Here is a 26,191-nt window from a genome sequence, read left to right as displayed (position 1 = left end):
GTCTTCATATTTAGAGATACAAGGAAGGAGACACACACCCCCCCACCCCTCGTTTCTCCTGGGGTTTTTAAAAGCACTTTGAGCTTAAGGCATAACTGCCTTATATCACTCTGCCATAGTTCCACTTCTTCTGGCTTTTTGTGGATTTGCTGCCCAGTATTAACTATATTATGCCACCTACCTGCCACCCTTCCTTCTTTTTCCTCTTCTGTTTTCTTTTTATAGTGCTATTTGTTGCATACTGGGCCTTGTACATGGATGTTAGGCAATTTGCCCTGCACTGCTAGTGTAAATGGCACTCAATTAGCAACAACAAAACGCAGACATACATTTATTTATTTATTTATTTATTTTTAATTTATTTTTGGCCAGTCCTGGGCCTTGGATTCAGGGAGGGCCTGAGCACCGTTCCTGGCTCCTTCCCGCTCAAGGTTTGAGCCACAGCGCCCCTTCTGGCCATTTTCCATATACGTGGTGCTGGGGAATTGAACCGAGAGCTTCATGTGTAGGAGGCAAGCACTCTTGCCACTAGGCCATATTCCCAGCCCCAAAACGCAGACTTTTAAAAATAATTTTATTCAGTAGGTAAGCATCCCTACCACATGCTTGAGGATGACAGGTTGAAAACACTATCAATGAGTGGAGGGAAGCAATGAGGGATATAAACCTGATGTTCTTGTGGAGATGGCACCCAATAGGAACATATATCATCCTAGTGGTACAGGAATATGCAAAGCACAGGAAGGTTCTGCCCAGAGTGTAATGACTACAGTGTACTTTCTCGGACTTGATATATACCCAACCTTCTCAGGGCTAGTGAACTACACCAACTGAAAGGCTGTGGCCAAGAGCTGCTGACAATGACAGTATTCGAACAAGGCTCATTTTTCTTACAAGGGGAGTGGCAAATTTGCTTCACATGTAGCTCCATCTGCACACTAAACCTTACTAAAAAGACAAACAGGATAAATAAATAAATAAATAAATAAATAAATAAATAAATAGCAAGGTTCCACCATCAAGAGACTTGAGAGTGAACAGTCTTGAGATCAGCCCAAAATGTGACAGGAACTAGAATGTTTCTGTTATAGAATGTTCCTAGTTCCTATGGGTAGCAATTTTGAAATCATTCCTAAGGATTCTCTGTAATTCTTTTGGTGACATGCCACTTGTGGACAGAATTCTGATATAGCCACAATACTGTCTTATAATGATTAAACTACAAAGCGTTCATTTAGAATTAGTCTTGCTAACCACGGTGGTGGTTCAGGCTGTGATAGATCTCTGGCCAAGATTGAGGAAGCTGGAAAAGGAGCTGTGACAGCCAGGCCTTGAGTCCATGGGACAAGACCAGTACAAAACAAACCTTGATTCAAGGTCCTAAAAATGTCACACAATGCCACAATGTCACCCCCTTGACCGATGAAAAAATAAATCTTAAAAAGTAATGTGTCATCAGTGTGGAAGTGTAAAAAACCCACTGGGAGCGGGAATGTGGCTTAGTGGTACATGAAGCACTGGGGGGGGGGGGGGGGTAGATTCCTCAGACCACAAACCTGAAATTGACCTTTCCATGAGGAGGCGGAAATTAAAAAATAAGATGAGAAAACCTTATTAAGAAGCTTAAATTGAACTTCTACTTCACTCTTATAGAACTAGAAATCGCTAGGAATAAAATTTTGGTTGTTGGTGGTGTCTGCAGACATTTTAGTGGCACTATTTCTAATACAATAGGCATAAAGCTGTGGTTAGATCCACAAATTTCTGAACATTGTCCATAAGTTTAGGTCAGGAAGATGAAACTGTTGCTTGGTTAACTCGGAGTCCTGGGATAGCATCAGTTTTTAAGCCTAGCAACGGTATTGCTCAAGAATGCAAGACATCTTCGGATGAAAATTAATATTCAAACAGGCAGTTCTATGGGAAGAACCATAGTCCTGAGGTGAAATTTCATGTTGAATTGCAAATTCAAAGGAGCAGCTCCAATCCTGCCGAGACTTCTCCCTTCCGACGGCAGGATTTAGCTGTTAACTAAAATTTTGTAGGCTTAATTCCTATTGGCTGTGGTGAACCCATGTGATGGATACACTTCAGAAATGATAAATAAAATTATCCCTATCATAACACAGACCTTTTTTGTACTAGTGCCTAGTTCTTGAAATATTGCAAGGGTATTTACCTAATGTCGCTCAAGGGATACAGTGCTGCCTCTTGAAATATTGCAAGGGTATTTACCAAATGTAGCTCAAGGGATACAGTGCTACCGTTGAGGCAAAAAGCCGTTCAAGCACAGGGCCGGGAATGTGGCTTAGTTTCGCTGTGTGGTTCCCAGCTATCAGAACTGGGGAAAAAGAAACACTTCCCTAACGGTGAAAACATAATACAATCCGATGTTTCTACGCTTAGCTGACAAGAGAGAACCTCTAGAGAAACCTGCAATGCTAACAAAATAAAGCTGACTCAGCTCAATGAACGCGCAGAAAAAGTTCCCCAAGAATGCCATCAACCGGTTGATTCCACGTTTGTGGAATTTCCCCAAGTTGTCTTCCTTCCGCTGGACTGAACGTAAGTCAAACACATACTATTTGCCACAGTTAGCCTCGGGTTACAGTAATCCGTGAATTAACAAAAACACTCTTGCGCGACATCTACTTATGACATATCAATGGCACAGGAACCAAAATCCACATAAAAGTAGATATATGGGTTGGGGATGTAAAACACTTTGAGAAAAGAGCTTAGTGAAAAGCTGTCTTTAAGATCTGTTGTTAAACACCATATATGTTCCCCGAGGGGAATGCACCGTTCCCGGAGGTACTGCAATACCGGGTCGATGCGTGGAGTGGACGGAGCAAGCTCCTATTCCATCTCCGAGGACCAAAAATCCATTTAATATATTGTCCTCGGATAGAGGACGTATCAGATATTAAACTGATAAGAACAGATACTACACTTGATCTTAGCCAAAAGGCCGAGAAGCGATACCTACCTCCCCAACCTCACCATTGCCCTACGCCTCTCATACACATTTCACTCGCGGTCACAGAGACGACCTCGCTTCTTTACCCCCTCTGCCTCATCCATGCAGAAACAAACATGCCCACGCTCCCGAGCGAATTTCCCTTTGCCGCGTTTCACTGGAAATTTTACGTCCGCCGCGGTTATCCCGGCGTCCCCCGGGCTGACGCTGCCTCCCTATTCTGCATGTCCCCGCCCTCTCCCCGAGGGGCGTGGCCACGGAGGGGGCCGGCTCCGGGAGCCCGAGGCTGGCTGGGGGCGACTGGCTCGGGGCTCAAAACCCGCGGCGGGGACCAGCGCGGGCCTCGGACGGTGGGCGGTGGGCGGTGCGGGAGGCGCCCGGCGGCCCGGAGCTCTCCGACCGAAGACGCGGCCGCGGGCCGCCCCGCCCGCCCGCGTCGACTCTGATCGGCTCGGCGGGTCGCTCGGGGGCTGCGGCTGGGCGCCCCGCACTCGCCCCGAGCGGCCTTCGGCGCCGGGAGGCGCCGTCTGCGGACCGGGAAAGGCGGCAACGAGCCGGCCCTCTACCCCCGGAGCCGCGGTCCCGCCCCCGCGCCTTTGGGAGAACCATTCCGGAAAATCGAGGGGGCGGGAGGGCAGCCCCAAAGGGGCCGACAGACCGCGGAGCCCACGGGGGAACCGCCGGGCAAGTCACGTAGTGTTTGATTTTTACTGTAGTTCCGCCAGCCCTGGGGCTGGGTCTCGGGGCTTCTGGATCCACGGTGCCGCTTCCGGCTTCTTCTGCATGTGTGGAGCCGGGGACTCGAACCCGGGGCCTCGTGCACGCGAGGCGAGCGCCCTCGGCCGCGTAGCTCCCAGCTCACGTAGTTTCCCTGGGTGACGCGCCCACCCGGACCCTCCCGGCGGCGGCGCGTCTGCGTCCCTCACCGAGTTCCCTGGGGGGCGGGGCGGGGGGGGGAGCGGACAGGTGCGCGCGCACCGTTTGCTCCCCGGGCTTCCGACCGGGCAAGTGAGTCACTGGTTGCTGTTCCCATGCTATGGGTGCGGCCTAGAGGGTGAGGGGTTCCCCCTCCTCTCCCCCCATCTCCCCCCCCCCACCTCCCAGGTGGGAGTTTGCACCGCGCCAGAGAAGCTGACAGGAAGCCATGCCATCTACTCAGCGCAGCACCCAGCCAGCCGGGCCCCGACTTCCCGGGGTAGGAAAGGCTGAGCGCTGCGCGGGGCCGAGGCGCATGCGCGGCTCACTCCGGGGCGCCCACCCGCCGGGGCGCATGCGCGCTGACCACCTGTGAGCCGGCAATCCTGGGATTTGAGCAAAGTTTACCCTGGATGGGAGTAGCTGCAAGTTAGCAGCTTCACTGATCCAAAGGCATCTCTCACCAAAAAGTAAATCATCGTACGCTTCCAGAGGTCGTAATCATAATTCTGCCACCATGGAAATGGGTTTCCTCGTGTTATAATTCAATAATAGGACCTTGTGGGAAATCATGATGGGCTCTAGTTATTAATGTCACATGGAGGTCAGATCTGGCCATCACTATCATTAGCCACGGTGGCTAGTTGTACTGTCTGTCATCTTGTCTTGATGGGTGTGCCTGGATTCTTACAGGAAGGAGAGTCCCATTCCCCAGGTGATGGGTGTTCCTGAATCCCAAGAGACAGGGGTCTCCCTATCACCATGACATCCCAAGTCAGCTCTCCATTGGAGCTGGATTGGTTCGTCCGTATTGGTTTTTGTTCTTTCTTCCCTCTCTGGTCTGTTTCCTGACAGTGTTAAGGGTATGTGTGGGCTGCAGGCCTTTGTAACAACTGGCTGCCTGCAGACTGCTAAGGCTCTAATAAAAACTCCAAGATGCGATCCTTCAATTTGTGGCTTCTCGGATACTTTACACATATTTAACATTGTTTCTTTTTTTTTTTTTCATTTCTAAGTCCTTCCCTTATAAGGAGGTATTAAAGTAGGTCAATCTCAATTTCCTAAAAAAAGAAAAAAATTAATCACAGGTCCGAAGGCCCCTGTGAGAACATTCAAGTGCGTTTACTTCAGGTACAATGTTGGCCAGAGGTATAAATGAGCACATGAGAGAAGTGATGTTCTTCACCAGAGTCTTAAGGCACATACTTGTGTTCACAAGGTGTCAAGGCCCTTGGGAACAAAAGGCCCCGGGCCTTCACCTAGAGCTTGGCTCTCTGCTTAAAAGATTTCTTCAACATCTTGACCGTGGAAAGGTCTCCAAGGCCTTCCGGCCACTTGTCGTGATCTGTCAAGGAAGGAGAGAAGCTGTCACCAAGACCTCCGTTCTCTACCTGGTACCCACGCCCACCCACCCACCCTCCAGTCACTGGCTTCACCCAGGCAAGGAAAAAGGTGTTCTCAGGATAAATGACAGAGGCTTGGGCAACGTGTTTCCACATTTGGAGAGGTTATTGTTCCTGAGTCTCAGCCTTGCTTTGCGTTGAAGGCAACCACAAGAGCCTGACACAACTGCGCATGCTAAGTAATGCATCTCCTTAACACTTGGGTGTGTGTACACGTGCGTGCGCTGGCCTGGGGTCTGAACTCCAGTTATCTACTGCTGTTCCTGAGCACTTTGTAGTCACGGCTGGTGCCCCACCACTTGAGCCACAGTTCCACTTCAGACTGTTTGGTGGTTAATTGGAGAGAAAAGTCTCACAGACTTTTCTGCCAGGTCTGGCTTTTAACTGTAATTTTCAGATCTCAGCCTCCTGAGAAGCTTGGATTGTAAGATGAGCCACCAGTACCTGGCTTGGTTAACTATTTTTGGCATTAGGATATTGGATTATCTGGTTTTTATAGACCTAACCCCATGATCTCTGGTCTAACCATGATATATACACATGATAGCTTTATTGAGCTGACCTCAAAGAAGTATTGTTTCTAGACATTAAAAATGATTGGGGCTGGAGATGTGGCTTAGTGGTAGAGTGCTCACCTTGCATGCATGAAGCCCTGGGTTCGATTCCTCAGCACCACATAAACAGAAAAAGCTAGAAGTGGTGCTGTGGCTCAAGTGGTAGAGTGCTAACCTTGAGCAAAAAGAAGCCAGGGACAGTGCTCAGGCCCTGAGACCCAAGCCCCCAGGATGGGGGAAAAAAAATGAACATGGCAGATGGTAAACCATACATAGCTCAGGCCTGTAATCCTAGTTACTTAGGAGACTACTAATGGGAGGATTGTGGTTTGAGGCCAGCCCAGTAAGAAAATTCCTCGAGACTCCATGTCAACAGAGGGAAGCTGGATGGGGTGGCAGGTAGCTATCATTCTAGCAATGACAGGAAGCCTAAAACAGGGGGTTTGTAGTCCCAGTGTGTGACCAAGCGGGAAGCAAAAGACTCTCTAAACAACAACACCAACTGGAGGTATGGCTCGGCCATAGAGTACTTGTTTAACACACCCCAGTACATAAAAAAGAAAAAGGGTTGAACACGAAAATTTCTAAACATGTCACTTAGCGCATATCCCCCAGAGATGGCAAAGTAGTGCCATACACACCTAGCGTGTCTGACTCTTCTATTCAGACATGGAGGCCACTTATTGGAGAAAGGGAGAATAATTGAATCTTTAATATATTATGATAACCTGTTGCCGCTTTTCCATCAGTCCTCATCCAGAGATATTTCAAGGTTCAAATTCCAACAACTTATCCACACACAAACTTTAAATATATAAAGCTAAGTTTCTGTAGTACATGTATTTAGATATTATCTGTGACTTGGAGCTTTTAAAAATCATATCATGAATATATGCATTCTGCACATTTTGATATTCTTTAAGGGAAAATATCTTTTCTATTATTATCTTTAAGTCACTGTTTGAAGGAGTTGCCATTTACCAAAGCAGTTTATGAATACAGTACATCTTTTTTTTTTTTTTTTTTGGCCAGTCCTGGGCCTTGGACTCAGGGCCTGAGCACTGTCCCTGGCTTCTTCCCGCTCAAGGCTAGCACTCTGCCACCTGAGCCACAGCGCCCCTTCTGGCCGTTTTCCATATATGTGGTGCTGGGGAATCGAACGGAGAGCTTCATGTGTAGGAGGCAAGCGCTCTTGCCACTAGGCCATATTCCCAGCAATACAGTACATCTTGATCAATGTCACCCCTTTCAACAGGATCTCTGCCTCCTAAGTACCCACTCAAGAAAATTTGACAACTTGAACATGAAAAGGCATGCAGAGCTAGGTGGTTGGTGGTTCATGCCTATAATCCTAGCGACTGGGGAAGGATTATAGTTCAAAGCCAGCTGGGGAAGAAACCTCTGTAAGGCTCTATTGCCCATTAACCAGCCAAATGCTGGACTAGAGGCATGGCATGGTACAAATGGTGGATAGAGTTCCTGCTGTGAGCAAGTAAACTGAGTAAGAAGGCAGGGCCCTGAGTTCTGGCACATAAGAAGGCACACAGCTAGCGACTGTTCATCCCTTCGCTGCGCACCTGGAATTTCAGTCCAATGAGTGTAGAGAGACTGGCCTCCGTCCACATCCACCAGCTGTCCAGTGATAAAGGAGGCGGCGGGGGACAGCAGGAAGCATACCAGGGGAGAGACCTGGAAAGAGAAGCACACACGCAAACGCATGCATGAAAGCCAAGGCTCCTCTCCATTTCTAGTGCTTCACACTCCCGCACAAACCCATCTCAAACCACAGGACTGTGGTGGGAGTCCTTGTCTACTCCTCTACCAGGGCCCTCAGCCGACAGGATGCACATAGCTTTCCGCTTCTGTTTGCGCACTGCTGTGATCAGAAAAGTAACCAGCCATGAGTGACAATTCAAGACCCCCAAATAAGCAGACTCCTCCTCTTCCTCCTCCTCCTTTCTTCTGCTTCTGCCTTCTTTCTTCTTAAATTTCTGTTATGAAAAGCTGAATGCCAGTGGCCCATACCTATAATCCTTAGCTACTCAGGAATCTGAGATCATTAGATCATGGTTCAAAGCCAACCAGGGAAGAAATGTCCATAAGACTTTTTTTTTCCCCCCCAGTTCTGGGGTTTGAACTCAGGGCTGAGCACTGTCCCTGAGCCTCTTTTTGCTCAAGGCTAGCACTCTATCATTTGAGCTACAGCCCACCACTCTGGCTTTTTCTGTTTATGTGGTACAGAGGAATGGAACTCAGGGTGTCATGCATGCTAGGCAAGCACTCTACCACTAAGCCACATTCCCAGCCTCTTCATGAGACTTTTATCTCCAAGTAACCACTAAAAAGCCAGAAGTGGAGCTGTGGCTCAAATGGTAGAACGCTAGCTTTGAACACAAAAAATCAGGGACAGCACCCAGGCCCTGAGTTCAAGCTCCAGGACTGGCACTAACTAACTAAATAAATTTCTAATATGGTATAAATAACATAATTCATATGAACAAAAAGGCTCCTACTCCAAATAAAATGTTATGCTACTTCCTTAAAACCATTTTAGATCTATTCTTCCTCTTCAGAATAAATACTCCCAACACCTCTTTTAGAAGGGCAGATAATATTTGATCTAACAATATTTCCCCCCAAATTTAATGTACTATTGTTCTGAGATTTTGCATCTAGAAACTGACCTCCTCTTGCTGCTCTCTTTAAGATTTCTGCAATCACAGAAACATGAATAGAAGCTGAGTATCAAAACAGGACCTGTCAAAAGCCATTATGTAATAATGATAGTAATAATAGTAATAAGTGAAAGAGCACAGAACAGCATCCCAGTATTGTAAAGTAATCAGTAAATGTGGGGCTGGGATATAGCTCAGTGGCACAGTGCTTGCCTAGCAAGTGCACCATCCTAGGTTCAAACCCCAGTACCAAATAAGAAAAGACAAAAAAAAATCAGTAAATGTCACTATTTTAGGTATGCAGAATGAATTTCTAGAAAAAACATATAGCAAACATATTAGAGCTAGTTACAGAACACAGAAGCACATTTTTCTCCTAAGAGTTTTATTTTTAACTTTATAGGCAAGGCAGAGGACCTAATTTATTTCCAAATAAATAGGCAATTATTTTAGAGTCTTTGCTGAATGGCTTATCTTTTCCCCACAGATCTGAAATGCCTCCTCAATATTTATTTAAACTTTCACATAGACACAGTCCTGACTCATGAAATCATTCACTTTTACTAATAATCTACCCCAATATCAGCACCAGACATTGTTCACAAATATAGCTGTAAGTTTTGACATCTAGAAGGGCAAATACTCCTGTTACCTTTTTAAAAAATATTTTTCAATGTGTGTGGGGGTGGGGGTGGGTATTAGTACTAGGGCTGAGTCTCAGGGCCAGAGCAGTGTCTCTTGGATGGAGCTCTACTACTTGAGCCACAGCTCTACTTCCAGCTTTTTACTGGGTAATTGAAGTTAAGAGTCTCATGGGCTTTCTGCCTGGGCTGGCTTCAAACCATGATCCTCAGAACTCAGCCTCTTGTGTAGCTAGGATTACAGGCTGAGCCACTAGCACCCAGCCTCATAAATATTTTTCTAAAATTTTAGAATCTATGTGTTAAAACTGTATTAAATTTATAGATCAATTTAAGGAAGCTTGACACTAATATGACATGTTTCTACTCTGGCATTTTGTTGTTCTTCAGTAAAAGATTTTTTTAAATTAGAGCTAAGTTTACTTCTAGGTATTTTAAGTTTTTATTATTCTTATGGAAATTATGCTTTTGAAAGTATGGGGTGGGGGTAGAAAAAGAAGTCCTGGGGCTTGAACTCAGGGCCTAGGCACTATCCCTGATCTTTTTGGCTGGTACTCTACCTCTTGAGTTACAGCCCAACTTCTTCCTTTTGGTGTTTACTTGGAGATAAGAGTCTCATGGACTTTCCTGCCCAGGCTGGCTCTTAATTGCTATCCTTAGATCTCAGTCTCCTGAGTAGCTGGAGTTACAGTTATAAGCCACTGGTTCCCCATTTGGCTTTCCTTTTTTTTTTTTTTTTTTTTTTGGTGCCAGACCTGGGGCTTGAACTCAGAGCCTGAGCACTGTCCCTGGCTTCTTTTTGCTCAAGGCTAGCACTCTGCCACTTGAGCCACAGCGCCTCTTCTGGCCTTTTGTATATATGCGGTGCTAGGCCATATTCCCAGCCCCTGGTTCCCGATTTGGAAAGATTAAGATTGTTGACATTTGAGAAAGATACTGATTTCTCCATACTTCAATCAAGTTCCTTTACTGAAATCTCATGTACAATCTTGTAGACTCAACATCATGCATCTGAGCTAGGCACTGGAGGCTCACATTGGTAACCCTAGCTATTCAGGAGGCTGAGATCTGAGGATCAAAGTTTGAAGACAGCTGAGCAGGAAAATGTGTGAGACTCTTACCTCCAATTAACTAGAAGTGGCTTTATGGCTCAAAGTGGTAGAGTACTAGGCTTGAGCAAAATAGCTCAGGAACAGCACCCAAGCCTTGAGTTCAAGCCCCACAAGAGACAAAAAAAAAAATCATCAGTCTAGCTTGGGGTACTGTTCGAACTAATGTAACAAAATAATGTAGCTGAAAAGCCACATGAAACAACTAAAGTCTGATGTCATAAGTCATACTGCGCTGACTCCCAAGTAGTCGGCTCTTAGCAGTCAAAGCACATGAGGATATTCCCCAGAATCCCGAAGCTCAGGGGAAATGGTTGATGGCACCAGGAGAAATAATCTCTACCAGCCAATCAGACCATATTAAAAGGGCATCAAATGATATGTTTCCAGTGTACAAAAAGAAGTCATTCTAATCAATGAAAGAAATGTGTATTACCTCCTCGGGAATTCCAATTCGTTTAGCTGGGATGCTCTGAAAGGCTCTTGCAAACATGCTTTGTCCCAATTCACCATAGTTGTTGATAGCAGTTTCAGAATAAATTACACCCTAGATTGGAAAATAAAGCAAGAAGATAAAGTAGGTAGAAAGAAGGCAGGAGGGGCTGAAGTTGTAGCTCAATGGTAGAGTGATTGCTTAGCATGCTTGAGAACTTGGTTTTGATGCCTAATACTGCAAAAAAAAAAAAAAAAGCAGCAAGGAAAACACTGAGATAAAAGGTCAAGGTCATCCAGCCAATATAAAAAATTAAGTGGTTTAACATTTCTAATATCAATTTTTCTCAAAGTCGAAGTCAACTACCATCCACACCTGTATCATCTGAATTCTCATCTACTGATCTCTTCCTCAAGAGCCAGCCAAGACCTAGATTTTTCATAAGACTTGTTTTCTGAAAATCATACTTACGTAAGTGGATCAGTGAGAAAAATCTACTTTATCTTCCACTACACACCCTAACGTTACAAGGGAAAACTGAGCAATGCCTATATGACACTTAAGAGCTGTGTAGGTTTGTTGGCTTTTCCTGTAGGGTGTTTTGTGGTTCTTGTTATTGGCAATCCTGGGGCAAGGCGTTGTGCAAGCCAGGCAGGATTTCTACCACTTGAGCCACACCCCCAGCCTGCTTTTTTATCTAGAGTGAAATAAAAATGAAACCTTTGGCCAGGTACCTGTGGCTCACCCCTTATAATTCTAGCTACACAGGAAGCTGATATCCGAGGATCAAAGTTAGAAGCCAGCCTGAGCAGGAAAGTCCATGAGACTCCTATCTCCACTTAACCATCAGAAAAGCTAGAAGTAGAGTGGTAGCTCAATTGGTAGAGTGCTAGCATTGAGCATAAAGGCTCAGGGAAAGCACCCAGGCCAGAGTTCAAGCCCCAGGACAGGTACAAGAAACAAACAAAAAAAAACACAAACTTTAAATTCAAAGTAAATAAATCTTTAAATTTTAGTTGTTTAAAATTCTTTCATTTGGGCTGGGGATATGGCCTAGTGGCAAGAGTGCCTGCCTCATATACATGAGGGCCTGGGTTCGATTCCCCAGCACCACATATACAGAAAATGGCCAGAAGTCGCGCTGTGGCTCAAGTGGCAGAGTGCTAGCCTTGAGCAAAAAGAAGCCAGGGACAGTGCTCAGGCCCTGAGTCCAAGCCCCAGGACTGGCAAAAAAAAAAAAAAAATTCTTTCATTTATCTATCACTAGCTTTCATGAACTAATATGGCCAGAAAAATTACCATAAAACTATATGACATAGGATAAAGCAGTTTCATATTACTTCTAATTAAAGAGAGGAGGAGAGAAGAGTCAGTCCAAGGAGAAAGTCTGTCAGTATTAATTATTCCAATTACACATTTTGCATCATTTTATATGAAGAGGACAAAATCTTAAAAAAAGAAAAGGAAGAAGGAGGAGGAGGAGGAGCAGGAAGAGGAAGAAAAAGGAAGAAGAAGAGGGGAAGGAAGAGTAGAAGGAGGAGGAGGGGGAAAATGCAGGCATTAAACCCAAAAATGTGAAGCTATTCACATTAAGAAAGGCTGAAACTCAGGCCAGGTAATACCACACATGGAAGATTAAAGAGATTAAAAAGTTGCTAGCCAGGATCCCATAATTTTCATATCTTTCTCTACTAATACCAACAAGTTAGTTCATGTTCTCACCTAGATACCGGGATACAAATATCTATAACTTTCATATGACAGATCTGTGGATAATATCTGTAAGTATGATTGAGCTTCAGATGGAGAGATTATCATCTCCTTAGCAACAATCAGACAACATGACAAACAAGGTAGGATTTGAACTGATGGGTGCAGGATTATATAATTATATAATAAGCTGTAGCTTATTTCACAAAAACTTGTTTTTGTTGTTTTGTTTTTGCTAATCCTGGGGCTTGAACTCTGGGCCTGGTTGCTATCCCTGAGCTTCTTTTTGCTCAAGGCTAGTGCTCTACCACTTGAGCCACATTGCCACTTCCAGGTTTTTTGAGTAGTTTCTTGGAGATAAGAGTCTTCACAGGCTTTCTGACCTGAGCTGGCTTTGAACTTCAGTCCTCCAATCTCAGCCTCCCAAATAGCTGGGGTTACAGGCCTGGGCCATCAGCTCCTGGCTAATCTGATTCTAGTTATTTTTAAAATCAACCTTCCATAGTTTTTACATGTTAATATATACTAAGCTCCTGGCTAATCTGATTTTAGTTATTTTTAAAATCAATCTTCCATAGTTTTTACATGTTAATATATACTACCTATCATGTGGCTAATGATAAGATTAACAGCACATATGCTTTTTGTTTTTTTTTTTTTTTGTTTTTTTTTTGCCAGTCCTGGAGCTTGAACTCAGGGCCTGAGCACTGTCCCTGGCTTTTTTTTTTTTTTCCCCTCAAGGCTAGCATAGCATCCTGCCAACTTGAGCCACAGCACCACTTCTGGCCTTTTCTATATATGTGGTGCTGAGGGCTTCATATATACGAGGCAAGCACTCTTGCCACTAGGCCATATTCCCAGCCCAGAAGGACACTAATTTGTCCACAGATTTCGTATTAGAACATTTACCTACAGGGGCAACACAGTTGATCCTTACTCCACTGCTAGCCCACTCCACAGCTAAGGACTTGGTGAGGTTGTAAACACCAGCTCTAGCAGCTCCAGTATGCCTTAAAAGACAAAACAGAAACATGGTAATTAGCTTCTGCTGAACAGTCTTCTCATTAGCTAAGTTGACAAGGGCCCAGCTCTACAAAAAAAATATTCTTCTTAAGAGCTTTGTTTTGTTGAGTCTCTGTCCACAATAGGGAAATAACTGGTCCTTCAATATTAAAGAGAAATCTCAGCTATCAAACAAGCCTCCTTGGGCTAGAAATATGGCCTAGTTGCAAGAGTACTTGCCTCATATACATGAAGCTCTGGGTTCAATTCCCTAGCACCACATATATAGAAAAGGCCAGAAGTGGCGCTGTGGCTCAAGTGGCAGAGTGCTAGCCTTGAGCAAAAAGAAGCCAGGGACAGTGCTCAGGCTCTGAGTTCAAGCTCCAGGACTGGCAACAAAAACAAAAACAAAAAAACAAACAAGCCTCCTATTGCATAAATAATGTCCCACACACAGTTAGTTCTAGGGTCACAGTGCACACTAGAAGATCCACAGATAATCCAGACACTGAAGACTCACACCTGTAATACTAGCTACTCAGGAGGCTGAGATCTGAGGATCAAGGTTCAAATCCAGCCCAGGCATAATTCCCCAAAGGGTCATAGCATTTCAAATATCTGTGCATCTCCATGGAGCATTTTGTCCATTTGCCTTCCTTTCGCCTCCTGTGCTAACCAAGTTAACTTTCAAGTTAACTTTTGGGATTCGGTGACAGAATGTTGATGGCTTCCTGCTCCCAACATGCATGCTTGCAAATTCCTTTCTTGGAGGAACAACATCTTCTATTGCATCTGATTGTTCTCCTGCTCCACTCCCCACTAACTGTATGTTCCCTGAGAATCATACTGACTTAAGGAATTTTCCCTACCTGTTTCTCCCCCATTCGGAGAATAAAATCCAAAGACAGGAAGAATGAAAGTATAAAACACTTACGTAGCCCTTGGAAATCCATTTTTAAGAAGGACAACGATATTCACAATAGATCCTCCATGCTCTTTCATCCAGAATTTGTAAGCTGCAGAACACAGACAAATGACAATAATATTAAATAGTGTCTTTACTCTTCTCTGACATCCTGCTTCAACACAATCTCTATCTGACATACGTTACATTTTAACTTATGTGACCTTTATTTTTTTTTTATAAAAAGCCTGACTGTGGCACAGTTTACACATTAGAACACTTTTACACTTAAATTCCCTCCCCCCCCCCCAATATTGGGATTGAATTCAGAGCCTTGGACCTGTTTAGCTTGACTACTCAGAAAGTGGATTTGCTTAGCTTGACAACTTGAGCCATGCATTTTGGTGGCTATTTTGGCGACAGAGTCCTGAATGTTTCCGCTGAAGCTGGCTCCAAACTGTAATCCTCTGCATCTTCATCTCGGTCTACTGAATAGCTAGGACTATATATAGGCATAGTCACTGGTATCCAACTCTCACCTTATTTTTTTATTTTAGCAAGTCGACTTGAGTGTGCTGTATCTTGTTGGGGCTATGATTCGGACTTCCTTAATGATCAATGATGATGATCTACACATCTGTTCTTATGCCCAATACCATACTGTCTTAAAAGCAAGAAGTAGCACTGAAACCAAGTGGTACAAGCCCCAAAATTGGTTTGGGTATTTTGCATTTCCACAGGTATTTTAGGATCAGCTTGTTAATTTCTGCACAAGTTGACAGGAATGGTATTGATTCTGTAAATCAATTTGGGAAGAGCTATCATCTTAACAATACTGATGCTTTTCATCCACAAGCACAATACCTATATATTGCTTAAATCTTTAATTTCTCTCCATGATGTTTTAAAGTTTTCAGAATATAAATCTTACACATCTTTTGTTAATCCCATTCCAAAATGATTCACTCCTTGTGAATCCCCATTTGATAGCTAGGCCCACTTACTCTATTCGTTAAAAACAAGATTATGATAGAAATGTACTCCAGACATTCTTCAATAGAAATATTTTATTTTTGGTCAGTCATGGGGCTTGAACTCAGTACCTATGCACTGTCCTTAAGGTCTTTTGCTCAAAGCTAGTGCTCTAACACTTTGAGTCACAGGCCTACTTCTGGTTTTCTGGTGATTAATTGGAGATAAGAATCTCATAGACTTTCCTGCTCAGGCTGCTTCGAACTGCAATCCTCAGATCTCAGCCTCCTGCGTAGCTAGGATTACAGGCATGAGCCACCAACACCCAGTGAAATATGAATCTTTAGAATTGGAAGGTCAGAGAAAATTTGATAGCTAGTTCTATTGAACATTATAGAAAAATATAAGAATACCTGACCATTACTTAATGGTTCCCTATAAATTAATAAAAATAAAAGGAAAAAAAGAAGGTAAATTCTGGAAAAGACATAAATAAATATATTATTTTTAAATCTAAGACCATTTTTTACATCATCTTCCTATTAGTGAATTTAGAGTCTCTATACAGTTGTGGCATCTTAAAATTATAAGTATCATTTTTAAGTATCATTATTAGAAATACACAGAATGATGGTACATTTCACAAGTTAATTATACCTTTGACTCAAAAGGATACAGTGGTTATGTTTAGACAATATAGTGTATTCCAAGATACTCAGAATAATTTGATAAATCATAAGTCTTGCAGGATGCTGTGGCTCTCACCTATAATCCTACCTATTCAGAAGGCTGAAATCTGAAAATCAGGGTTGAAGCAAGCCCAGATAGGAAAGTCCATGAAACTCTCATCACCAATTAACCACCAACTGCCCAGAAGTGGAACTGTGGCTCAAGTGGTAGAGTGCCAGTATGAAGTGAAAAAGCCAGGGCCAGCAGCCAGGGCCAGAATCAAGCCCCAGTACAGGCACATAATTAACAGACAAATAAATGAATACTCATATTTTTAGATAAAGCTACAAGTTTGAGAAAAATTCTCCAAGCTAGCAGTTACCAATGTGAGAAGAAATCATAGCAATTGTAAAAGAAAGTGATTGGAGAAGACTACAATACCAGTTTTTTTGTGTGCCAGTATTGGTGCTAAAACTGAGGACCTCTTAGTCTTGCTTGTCTTTTTCCACTCAAGGCTGGTGTTCTACATCACTTGACATGCCTCAACACTTCCAGCTTTTTGCTGGTTAACTGGAGATAAGCATCTCTTGGATTTGTCTGGCCAAACTAGCTATGAATCAAGATCCTCAGATCTCAGCCTCTTAAGTAGCTAAGTAGCCACTAGCACCTGCTGTAAGTCAATTTTTCTAATGTCCAAATTTAAGGACAAATCCCACCAATTAAATGGATCAAATGTCCCTTTTTTCTTTTTCTCAATTTTCTTTTACTGTAATAAAATGCCCAGTTCTCATGTTGGCAGCCATCTCAATTTTCCTGTAGGGTTATTGTTTTTTCTTTCTCTAGTTTTTGAACCATTTTACATAGTACAGAGCTTCCCAATGTGTCATTTGTCATTTTTGTTTGTTTTAAGTATACTTAAAATTGAGATACGTATTTCCTTCCAAGCTCAGTTCACTGACAATGCAAAAAATACAATGATAACCCAGTAGCAGTAAGCACATTTGGTATATTCATAGCTGGGTTTCTAAAAACCCTTCACTAATATTGGAAGGAGAGCTCCTTGGAGAAACAGAAGAGTTATGTGGAAAAAATATAGAAGTCGAGCAGAAGCAGCAAACACTCATAACCACAATTCAAGCATCAAAAAGAAAATAATGGTGACTTAGAAACACCGAAAAAAAAGAAATTCCATTCACTAATAGCAAATGCTTCAGAGGTAGAGTTAGGGAAGGGGAGGGAAAAAAGCAAAACTCATTTTTACACTAGAATGCTAGGTTGCAGGTATGGTTAAGTGGTACCGCATTTCTGTAGCAAGCACAAGGCCCTGAGCTCAAATCCCAGTACTGCCAAAGTAAAAACTAACAACAAAAAATTATAAACCCATGAAGTAGAAGAATACAGGAAAACAGGAGTACCCCACAGATTAAGTTTTTGTGGGTTTTTTTTTGGCCAGTCTTGGGGCTTGAACTCAGGGCCTAGTCACTGCCCATGAGCTTCTTTTGCTCAAGGCTAGCACTCTACCACTTTGCGCCCCAGCGCCACTTTCGGCTTTTTCTGTATATGTGGTACTAAGGAATCAAACCCAGGGCTTGATGCATGCTAGGCAAGCACTCTACCACTAAGCCACCTTCCCAGCCCCCTACAGACTAGTAAAAACCATATTTTGAGAATGGAAAGCTTGGTGGTCATCATCTTAAATAACACATTAAATTCAGTTAGGATCAACATCAGTTAAAAGAAGAAACTTAACTCAGGACTCCAGATGTGATGAGGTAAGAAGTATATATACCATCTTTGTTCAGTTCTATCTAGAAACCTTTACAATGAATCGAATCACTACAAAGTAAAAAGATACACAATTTGATACACTCGCTAAGTCAATGTTATTAAATATTTTAATGAATTAAAAAGAGAAGGCCAGGTGCTGCTGATTCACACCTATAATTCTATCTACTCAAGAGTTTGAAATCTAAGGATCAAGGTACAAAACTAGCTCAAGCAAACAAACCTGAGAGATGCCTATCTCCCATTGACCATAGAGAGGAAGAATGCTAGCTTTGGGTGAACGGCCAAGTGAGATTGTGAGGCTCAGAGTTCATGCCCTGGTATGGGTACACACACACACACACACACACACACACACACACACACACACACACACACAGAGAGAGAATTAAAAAAGAAAATATATTTTTTAAATCAGGTGAAATTAAAGAGACATTAAAATAAAAACCAAATACAATGTATGATTTTTCGATAGAATAGTGGATAAAAGTGAATGGGGTAGTGGCACTGTTGGCTCAAGTGGTAGAGCGTTAGCCTTGAGTTGAAGAGCTCAGGGACAGCGCCCATGCCTAGAGTTCAAGCCCCATGACTGACACACACACACAAAAAAAGAATGGGGTTAAATATGAATGACATGAGGCTCCTAAGTCCCCAGTTGTTTCTTTTTCAGCATTCTCTATGACCTCATAGAGATCAATGAGACAAGTTGGTTTTTGCAGCTTTCATGGCACGTACCTGCTTTACACATGTAGAAGGTGCCAGTCAGGTTGGTTTCAATTACAGCATTCCACCCCTTTGAACTGACATGCTCAGTAGGAGACAGGAACTGACCTCCTCCATTGTTTACCAAGAAATTGATCTTACCATAAATAGCTAAAGTTGATTTCATCAAATTATCCACCTGACAAGAAAAAAAATTAAAATTTAAAGTAAGGTTATTAAAAGTCTAAAGTTTAAGCTGGGGACAGCTGGCCCAGACCCCTAATCCTAGCTACTCAGGAGGCTGAGATCTGAGGACTGAGGTTAGAAGCCAGTCCAGGCAAGAAACTCAGTCTCAATGAATCTCCAAGTCATCATCAAAACGCCAGAAGTGGAGCTGTAGCTCAAGTAATAGAATGCTAGTCTTGAGCACAAAAACTCAGGGACAGTGCTTAGGACCTGAGTTCAAACATCAGCACCAGGGCAAAAATGAAAAAAGAAAAAGTTCAAAGTTTAATAACCTAGCTTGCTACTTGGACCAGTCACTTATCCTAGAAATGAAACAGGAACTGAAAGGCATAGCCAATGAACATGTAGTCACAATGAATTAGCCTAAATTCAGACAACATGAGTAATTCCCCAATATTAAATACTCATATATAAAAGTAAAATTTCAGTTCTGATGACAAGATTCTTCAAGGGCCTGACTCACCACTAAGTTTTGTAGATCTGTTGTACTCATTTATAAACACCAACCTCAAAATACAGTGGTGAGGGCTGGGGATATGGCCTAGTGGCAAGAGAGCTTGCCTCGTATACATGAGGCCCTGGGTTCAATTCCCCAGCACCACATATACAGAAAACGGCCAGAAGTGGCACTGTGGCTCAAGTGGCAGAGTGCTAGCCTTGAGCAAAAGGAAGCCAGGGACAGTGCTCAGGCCCTGAGTCCAAGGCCCAGGACTGGCCAAAAAAAAAAAAAAAATACAGTGGTGAAATTGGGGCAAAATTAACATTAAGAAATGCCTTGAGGGGGCTGGGGATATGGCCTAGTGGCAAGAGAGCTTGCCTCTGAGGCCCTGGGTTCAATTCCCCAGCACCATATATACAGAAAAGGGCCAGAAGTGGCGCTGTGGCTCAAGTGGCAGAGTGCTAGCCTTGAGCAAAAGGAAGCCAGGGACAGTGCCCAGGCCCTGAGTCCAAGGCCCAGGACTGGCCAAAAAAAAAAAAAAAAAAAAAAAAGAAATGCCTTGAACCGTTTGGAGATTCTTCAAAAAAACTAAACATAGAACCATACTATGACCCAGTCATACTACTCCTTGGCATCTACCCAAGGCATTACCAGTCAGGATAAGGTCAAGAGACTTGTTATCCATGTTCACTGCTGCACTGTTGAACTATACAACTTTGGGGAGGGGAGAAGGGAGGGCTAAGCAGCAGAAAATATGGTGGGGTAACAGTGTTTAAAAAGAAATGTACTCATTATCTTACTTATGTAATTGTAAACCCTGTCACCTTTACAATAAAGATATAAAGAAAAAAAATGAATAATGGGAAGTGGAAACATGTTGTTGTTTTTTTATGGTGGGGGAAAGCAAAAGAGGGACCCAGGAATGGGGGGGGGGAAGGGTGAGCAAATGCATTGTATTCAATGTACATTATGTAAAAGATGAACTATGTGACTTGTGAGGAGGAACCAGAAGGGGGAAATGGGGGAGAACAAAGGAAAGGGTGACGTTGACCAAGAAGCATTGTATTCATAACCTGACTTATGGAATTTATACCTCTTTGTTAGCTCTTTAATAATAACAGTAAAAAGAAAGAAATGCTTTAATGGACAAAAGACCATGTCATTTCTTAGTCTTTGTCTTGCTTCCCTTCCTCTCCTTTCTCCTGAGATCACCAGCTCAGTAAATCATCAGCACAAGAAACTTCTCATAGGAGAACCTGAAGCACAACCAGGTTTAGGAAACAACAAATTCAACTTTTTAAAAAGAGAAATAAATGATACAGATACAGTTGTATTACCTCCTCTTCTTTCCGGATGTTGCACTGTATGGGAGAGACCTGAGCCTGGCTATTGGGAGGCAGAGTGGACCTCAGTTCATCTGCAGCTGAGTTTAATCTGTCAATCTTCCGAGAGGCGATGACCACATTACACCCTAGGAAGAGAAAGGGGGGCGGGGGGCAGATAACAAGTGAATAAGCTTTCATGAGCCTCTCAGATTTTAACAATAAGATAGAAAAAAAATGGTGTGTTCCTGAAAAAGAAAGGAAAACAATAAAGATGAATTGGTACTTGTGTTTCTGGACAAGATGGAGTAAAAGGAACTGAGTGGACCTTGTGTCCTGAAACAACAAAAACACTGAATGGTGCACAAGCAGCAGTGCCCGCCAAAGCATATGGGACATCCAGTAACATTGGACTGGAAACAAACAGTCGTTTCTGAGAAAGTGGAAACACACACAACATGAGCCCTATGTCCAAGCCAGCTTATTTTCTGGAGAGAGCTTCAAAACTGCAGCCCTGAAGTTTCCCTGGATGGAAGAGAACAATGTGAAAGTCCAGCAAGACCCTGGGGGCTGGTTCCAGAGGGTACAGAGAGATGAAAGAGATCAGCAGAGTCCCCTTGCATTTTCACCCAAGTTCTGATCAGTACCTGGGAGTACATGAATAGACTGAGGGAACAATCACCCCAAACCCTGCATTCACACAGAGCTACGAATAGTTAGTGTGCCAACCAGAAAAAAAAAAAAAAGACTTTCCCTGGGTAAAGGGCATACATAGCCTCAGTAGTGGGGCAGGGTTAGCCATAGACTAAAGGCTGAACAGATCAACACTTAATTTAAAAGCACTCCTTCAATAAGCAAAAACAACTCCAAGAGAAGGACACAGGAGGATTCTATTGTTGATGTTATATTTAAAGTTCTAGGTGAGGGGCTGGGGATATAGCCTAGTGGCAAGAGTGCCTGCCTCGGATACACGAGGCCCTAGGTTCGATTCCCCAGCACCACATATACAGAAAACGGCCAGAAGCGGCACTGTGGCTCAAGTGGCAGAGTGCTAGCCTTGAGCGGGAAGAAGCCAGGGACAGTGCTCAGGCCCTGAGTCCAAGCCCCAGGACTGGCCAAAAAAAATTAAAAAATTAAAATAAAAAAGAATAAAGTTCTAGGTGAATTTCCTTTGGCATATGCTACATGGTTACTGTATATGATTTTGGTACACTGGGTATAGTATATATGCCTACCTGATCTAGGGAAGGGAAAGAAAAACGAGGGTGTAAGATATCACAAGAAATGTACTCACTGCCTTATTATGTAACTGTACCCCTTTTGCACAACACCTTGTCAACAAAATTTAATTAATTAAAAAAAGTACTCCTTCAGAGTATCAACCTATCTCCAAGCTAATTGCCTCAGAGACAGACAGACAGACACACAGAGAGAGAGAGAGAGAGAGAGAGAGGCATTTCTTTGTGGTAAGAACATTTAAGATCCAAACTTTTTAGTGATTTTGAAATCTACAACACACTGTTATTACAGTCTGCGATAAATTATTAGAACTTAATCCTCCTATTTTACTGAAACTTGGTGCCTCTCACCTAACATCTCCCCGGTAAAACTATCTTGGTCTAGTTCTACTATTTGTTTTACACTTCCTTATATATCCATAATCGAGAGAAAATGAATTTATGATGCCTTAACTAAAGACTTTAAGATTAGGGAATGTTTGACAATTTGATCATTCCATGTGCTTTCCATGGTCTCAGCTTGCACTTTTCCTTTTTCCTTTTTTGTTTTTGTTGGTTTGTTTGTTTGCCAGTCCTGGGGCTTGAACTCAGGGCCTGAGCACTATCCCTTGCTTCTTTTTTTGCTCAAGGCTAGCACTCTATCACTTGAGCCACAGCGCCACTTCTGGCTTTTTTTTATAATGTAGTACTAAGGAATTGAACCCAGAGCTCCAAGTATGCAAGGCAAGTACTCTACCATTAGGCCATATTCCCAGCCCTCAGCTTGCTCTTTTCTATGGCACCTCAGTACATGTAAAGCTGGGACCACTTGTAAACTGCTAAGGCATTCTTACCTTCTAGATGAAATGGTAAAATAGTGGCAGATAAGCCATCACTGTGAAGCACTAAGGTACCAAGTCAACAAAAGAGATGAATTGGAAAGTCATAACCGAGTAATCCACATGAAGGAAGCAAACAAGAGTAAATGAGAAGATACAACACAAGGAGCAAACAACAGGGCAGGTTTAAATTCAGTTCTACTGGAAATCACATTACATGCAAATACCCCAGTTATAGATGCAGGTTGCCAGACTGCACAAAAAAGCAAGAGTCAACTATATTTTAGTTTACATTACATTTTGATACAAAAAGCCTTATTGTGGTATACTTTACACATCATGAAATTCACATACTTTAAGTGTACAATCTAATGATTTGTAACAGAAATGCACAATGATGCAACAATTCTCTGTCTGAAGGTTTTAATCACTGTCCACCCCCCACCCCGCCCATTCCTTTTTAAAATTCATTTGAAATCCAATCCATCCCCAGGCAAACACTTATCTATCTATGGCTACTGATTTTGCTTTTACCATTTCTAAATATTTCACAAAAATCATACAACATAATACATGGTTTTCTGTGCTTAGCTACTCACCATACTGCATTTAAAACTCCTTCTTATTGCTAAGTAAGTATGCCTCTATACATATATGCCTTTTTTTCTTTATACATTTCTGCTGATTAACACTTGGGTTGTTACCACCATGAGGTGACAGTAAATATAAATCTTTGTGTGGACAAATGTTTTTCTCTTGACTAGATACCATGAGTGAAATTACTGGGTCACATAGTAACTGTTTAAAATTTTCAAGTTTATACTCCTTGTTAAAGCATGGAAACAAGCCAAGTATCCATCATCAAATGAATAAAAAACTCTAATATATCTAGATAATGGACTATTACTCAGAAGTGATAGTTGTAGTAGTAGTGGTGGTTAGAGGCATGGCTTAAGGTGGTAAAATATCCACCAAAGAGTACAAGTGTCAGATTAAGAGCTTAAGTCCCAGTCTCAGACAAAGAGAGCGAGCGAGAGAAATAAACTGTTTTGGTTGAACTCCATTGTACAACTACTCAAAGAATAATATATAATTTTTTTTTAAAGCCAGGCGCTGATGGCTCACATTACTACTCAGGAGGCATAAAAACGCATAAAAGTCTGTGAGACTCTGATCTCCAATTAACCACCAGAAAACTGGAAGTGGAGTTGTGGTTCAAAGTGGTAGGGTGCTAGCCTTGAACAGAAGAGCTGCCTAACCATAAAATGGGAGCAAGAGACAACAAAAGAGCCAGGAAGGAAGATCCCTGTTAAATAAGGACAAAACAATATAAAAATGACGGATCACCAAATTTTTGAGCTTTCTAATTCAAGGGTAGCACTTCTACCACTTGAGCCACAGCTCAACCTCTGGCTTCTTAATTGGAGGTAAGAGCCTCCTGGGCTAGTGCTAAGCTAAGAACTCTTCCTCCTCCCCGCCCCTTTTGTGTTTACTATGTGTACTCCAGAGTGGTTGAGAAACTCAGAATTCTCCTGCTACACCTCCAAAGTTTGGGGACTACAAGTATGCACCATCACACTTGGCTTTCTAAATGCTTTCAATATTCTACATGTGTCTTTAAACTTCACATTTTAAAACTCATTGAAAAATGCACTGAACATTAAAAATTAGGAATGAAGCCGAGTGCTGGTGGCTTATGCCTGTAATCCTAGCTACTCAGGAGGCTGAGATCTGAAGATGGCAGTTTGAAGCCAACCTGGGCAGGAAAGCCAGAAGTAGAGCTATGGTTCAAGTAGTAAACACCAGCCTTGAGTGAAAATGCTAAGGTATAGCCCGCAGTTCCTAGGTTCAAGCCTCAGTATCTGCGCGCGCGCGCGCACACACACACACACACACACACACACATACACACACACACACACGTTTAAAAAAATTAATTATTTCCTCCTTTGTGGCTTCTTTCCTTGTGTTTGTATGCATAAGGTTCTTCCTTATCTCAAGTAAGATACCTATTATATTTCCTGCTGCAGTTATGACAAGAAATGTGAGAGGACAGTCTCCTAATTTGGAGAATTGGGCAACATTTAGGATGGATTAGCTTAAAATATAAAGACAATTCCACGGCACATTTTCACAGGCCAGTTTATTACCTACCTCGGGCATAGTATCATTGGCTTTAGGCCATGATTTGTCAGGAAGAACTCTCCCTTTCTCGAGCAGTCATTTCAGTCACCTCTATAGCCCCCTCCAGCTTTGCACACAGCCCTGTCCGGGCCCTACTAGCGTCCCCTGGCTCCAGAACTGAATTTTTTTTTTTCCTACCTAGGCCTCTACAGACCCTGGCTCTGGGTGCCCAGGCCCAACCTACCCAAGTGCAGGAGCTCCTTGGAGATGGCTTTCCCGATGCCCGTGGCCCCGCCGGTGACGATGGCCACTTTGTTCTGCAGCAGCCCAGCCGCCAAGCAGCTGTTGCCTTTTACCCAAGAGCCCATCGCTGCCCTCGGAGCGTCTGAGTGAGCTTGCCCAGTGCAGGGCCAGCGTCCTTCACTGGAGTCTCCTGAGGCTGCCAGGGACTCCAGCGTGTGGGTGTGGCTGAAGGCACACGTGACCCGCTCCCGTCACGCCGGGCCCCGCCCCTTGGCCCCGCCCCCTCGCGGTCCAGCTCCGCATCCTCCCTAGGCTGGGCGGCTCGGCGCGACCGCCTCCCGCTGCCGTCCGCATCCTCCGCCGGCGTGGGTCCGCGGGCACGAGTGGGTGAGACACCTCGTTTGCTTTTTAAATATATTCTCAAATTTCGATGCCATGGGGAAAAGGGGAGGGGAGATCAGATAGATTCAGATAGATAGATAGATAGATAGATAGATAGATAGATAGATAGATAGATAGATAGATAGATAGATAGAATGTGCTCCGTTTGGGAAAGCCATCCCTTGGGGGCCATAGCAATCATGGTTAATTAAAATTAAATCTCCAGTGTGTCTGGAAAGAGGAAGGAGGCTCTTGCTGCGCGTGCCCGCACCAGACGTCAGCTGCTGGGGCTCCAGCTGCTGTGTGCCGGGAAGGGGGACAGGAGCGGGGCTTGGCTGGGGAAAGACGGGGGCAGAAACCCAGTTTCCAGATCTCTGCATCCCCAGGGAGGAAGCCCGGAGCAAGGTGGAAGGCGAGAAGGGGGCTATGGTTGCAGGTGGTCACATAGGTAATAAGCATTTTAATTTTACACAAATGCCCTCGGGCCTTCTCCCACCCGCATCTCCCGAGCCCCACCCAGGAATGGAGGAAAGGAGCAACCTTTGCCGGATTTGAGATCTGCTGCGTTTCAGCTGGTCATACATAACCAGTCAAACCGACGACCCTTCACTGGAGGATGCCGTGCTTCCAGCACGACCCCTCTGTGGGTTTTATGTCTGAGATCTGTCTTCTAGTTCTTTCTTTATGCAAAAAAAAAAAAAAAAAAAAAAAAGTCGAACCTAGGGAGAGAATGGGGGAAATTTCCCATCAATGACTTGGCACTCAGTTAACAGGGTTCACTAATTCAGATTCTGCCACTTTGGCCTTACAAACTTGGCAGATCTGGGGACTGTGTCAGGGAATATCTGTGGAAAGTGCCAGGTGCTATGGGCTTAATCCAAGTGGAATGCTGTTTCTAACTATGTTGCTAGAGGGCTATATTTCTC

General features: G+C 43.4%; 1 protein-coding gene and 1 non-coding gene across 3 annotated transcripts; both read right to left on the bottom strand.

Annotated features, from left to right (window-relative positions):
• Window positions 1-2,792: 2,792 nt before the first annotated feature.
• On the bottom strand, window positions 2,793-2,983 carry LOC125350961. Its single transcript, XR_007210866.1, has one exon. It is a non-coding gene; the product is annotated as a U2 spliceosomal RNA (small nuclear RNA).
• Window positions 2,984-5,038: 2,055 nt separating this feature from the next.
• Pecr (peroxisomal trans-2-enoyl-CoA reductase) lies at window positions 5,039-25,095 on the bottom strand. 2 transcript variants are annotated; one of them, XM_048344803.1, is made up of 8 exons: window positions 24,886-25,095; window positions 20,477-20,610; window positions 18,488-18,653; window positions 14,357-14,438; window positions 13,334-13,430; window positions 10,714-10,824; window positions 7,430-7,541; window positions 5,042-5,240 (listed from the first exon to the last, which is right to left on the bottom strand). In XM_048344803.1, the coding sequence occupies exons 1-8, from the start codon at window positions 25,007-25,009 to the stop codon at window positions 5,155-5,157; spliced, it is 912 nt and encodes a 303-aa protein (XP_048200760.1). In that variant the 5' UTR covers window positions 25,010-25,095; the 3' UTR covers window positions 5,042-5,154. The 2 variants fall into 2 exon arrangements, with proteins under 2 accessions (XP_048200761.1, XP_048200760.1); XM_048344804.1 differs by lacking the exon at window positions 7,430-7,541 and having other exon boundaries at window positions 5,039-5,240.
• Between the last annotated feature and the right edge of the window lie 1,096 nt (window positions 25,096-26,191).

This window comes from Perognathus longimembris, chromosome 4 (genome assembly GCF_023159225.1).
Source record: "Perognathus longimembris pacificus isolate PPM17 chromosome 4, ASM2315922v1, whole genome shotgun sequence".
NCBI classification, from domain to species: Eukaryota; Metazoa; Chordata; class Mammalia; order Rodentia; family Heteromyidae; genus Perognathus; species Perognathus longimembris.
The sequence above is the reverse complement of the archived record's forward strand: the minus strand, read 5'-3'. Positions and strand labels throughout refer to the sequence as shown.

Bases quoted from the DNA above. Each gene is read 5' to 3' on its own strand.
- Pecr (XM_048344803.1), bottom strand. From the start codon at position 25,009: ATGGGCTCTTGGGTAAAAGGCAACAGCTGCTTGGCGGCTGGGCTGCTG. The intron at 18,654-20,476 runs GTAATACAACTG...TTTTCTTGTCAG, and splicing joins ACATCCGGAAAGAAGAGGAG to GTGGATAATTTGATGAAATC. The intron at 5,241-7,429 runs GTGCGCAGCGAA...CTTCCTTGACAG, and splicing joins TCATTGGACTGAAATTCCAG to ATCACGACAAGTGGCCGGAA.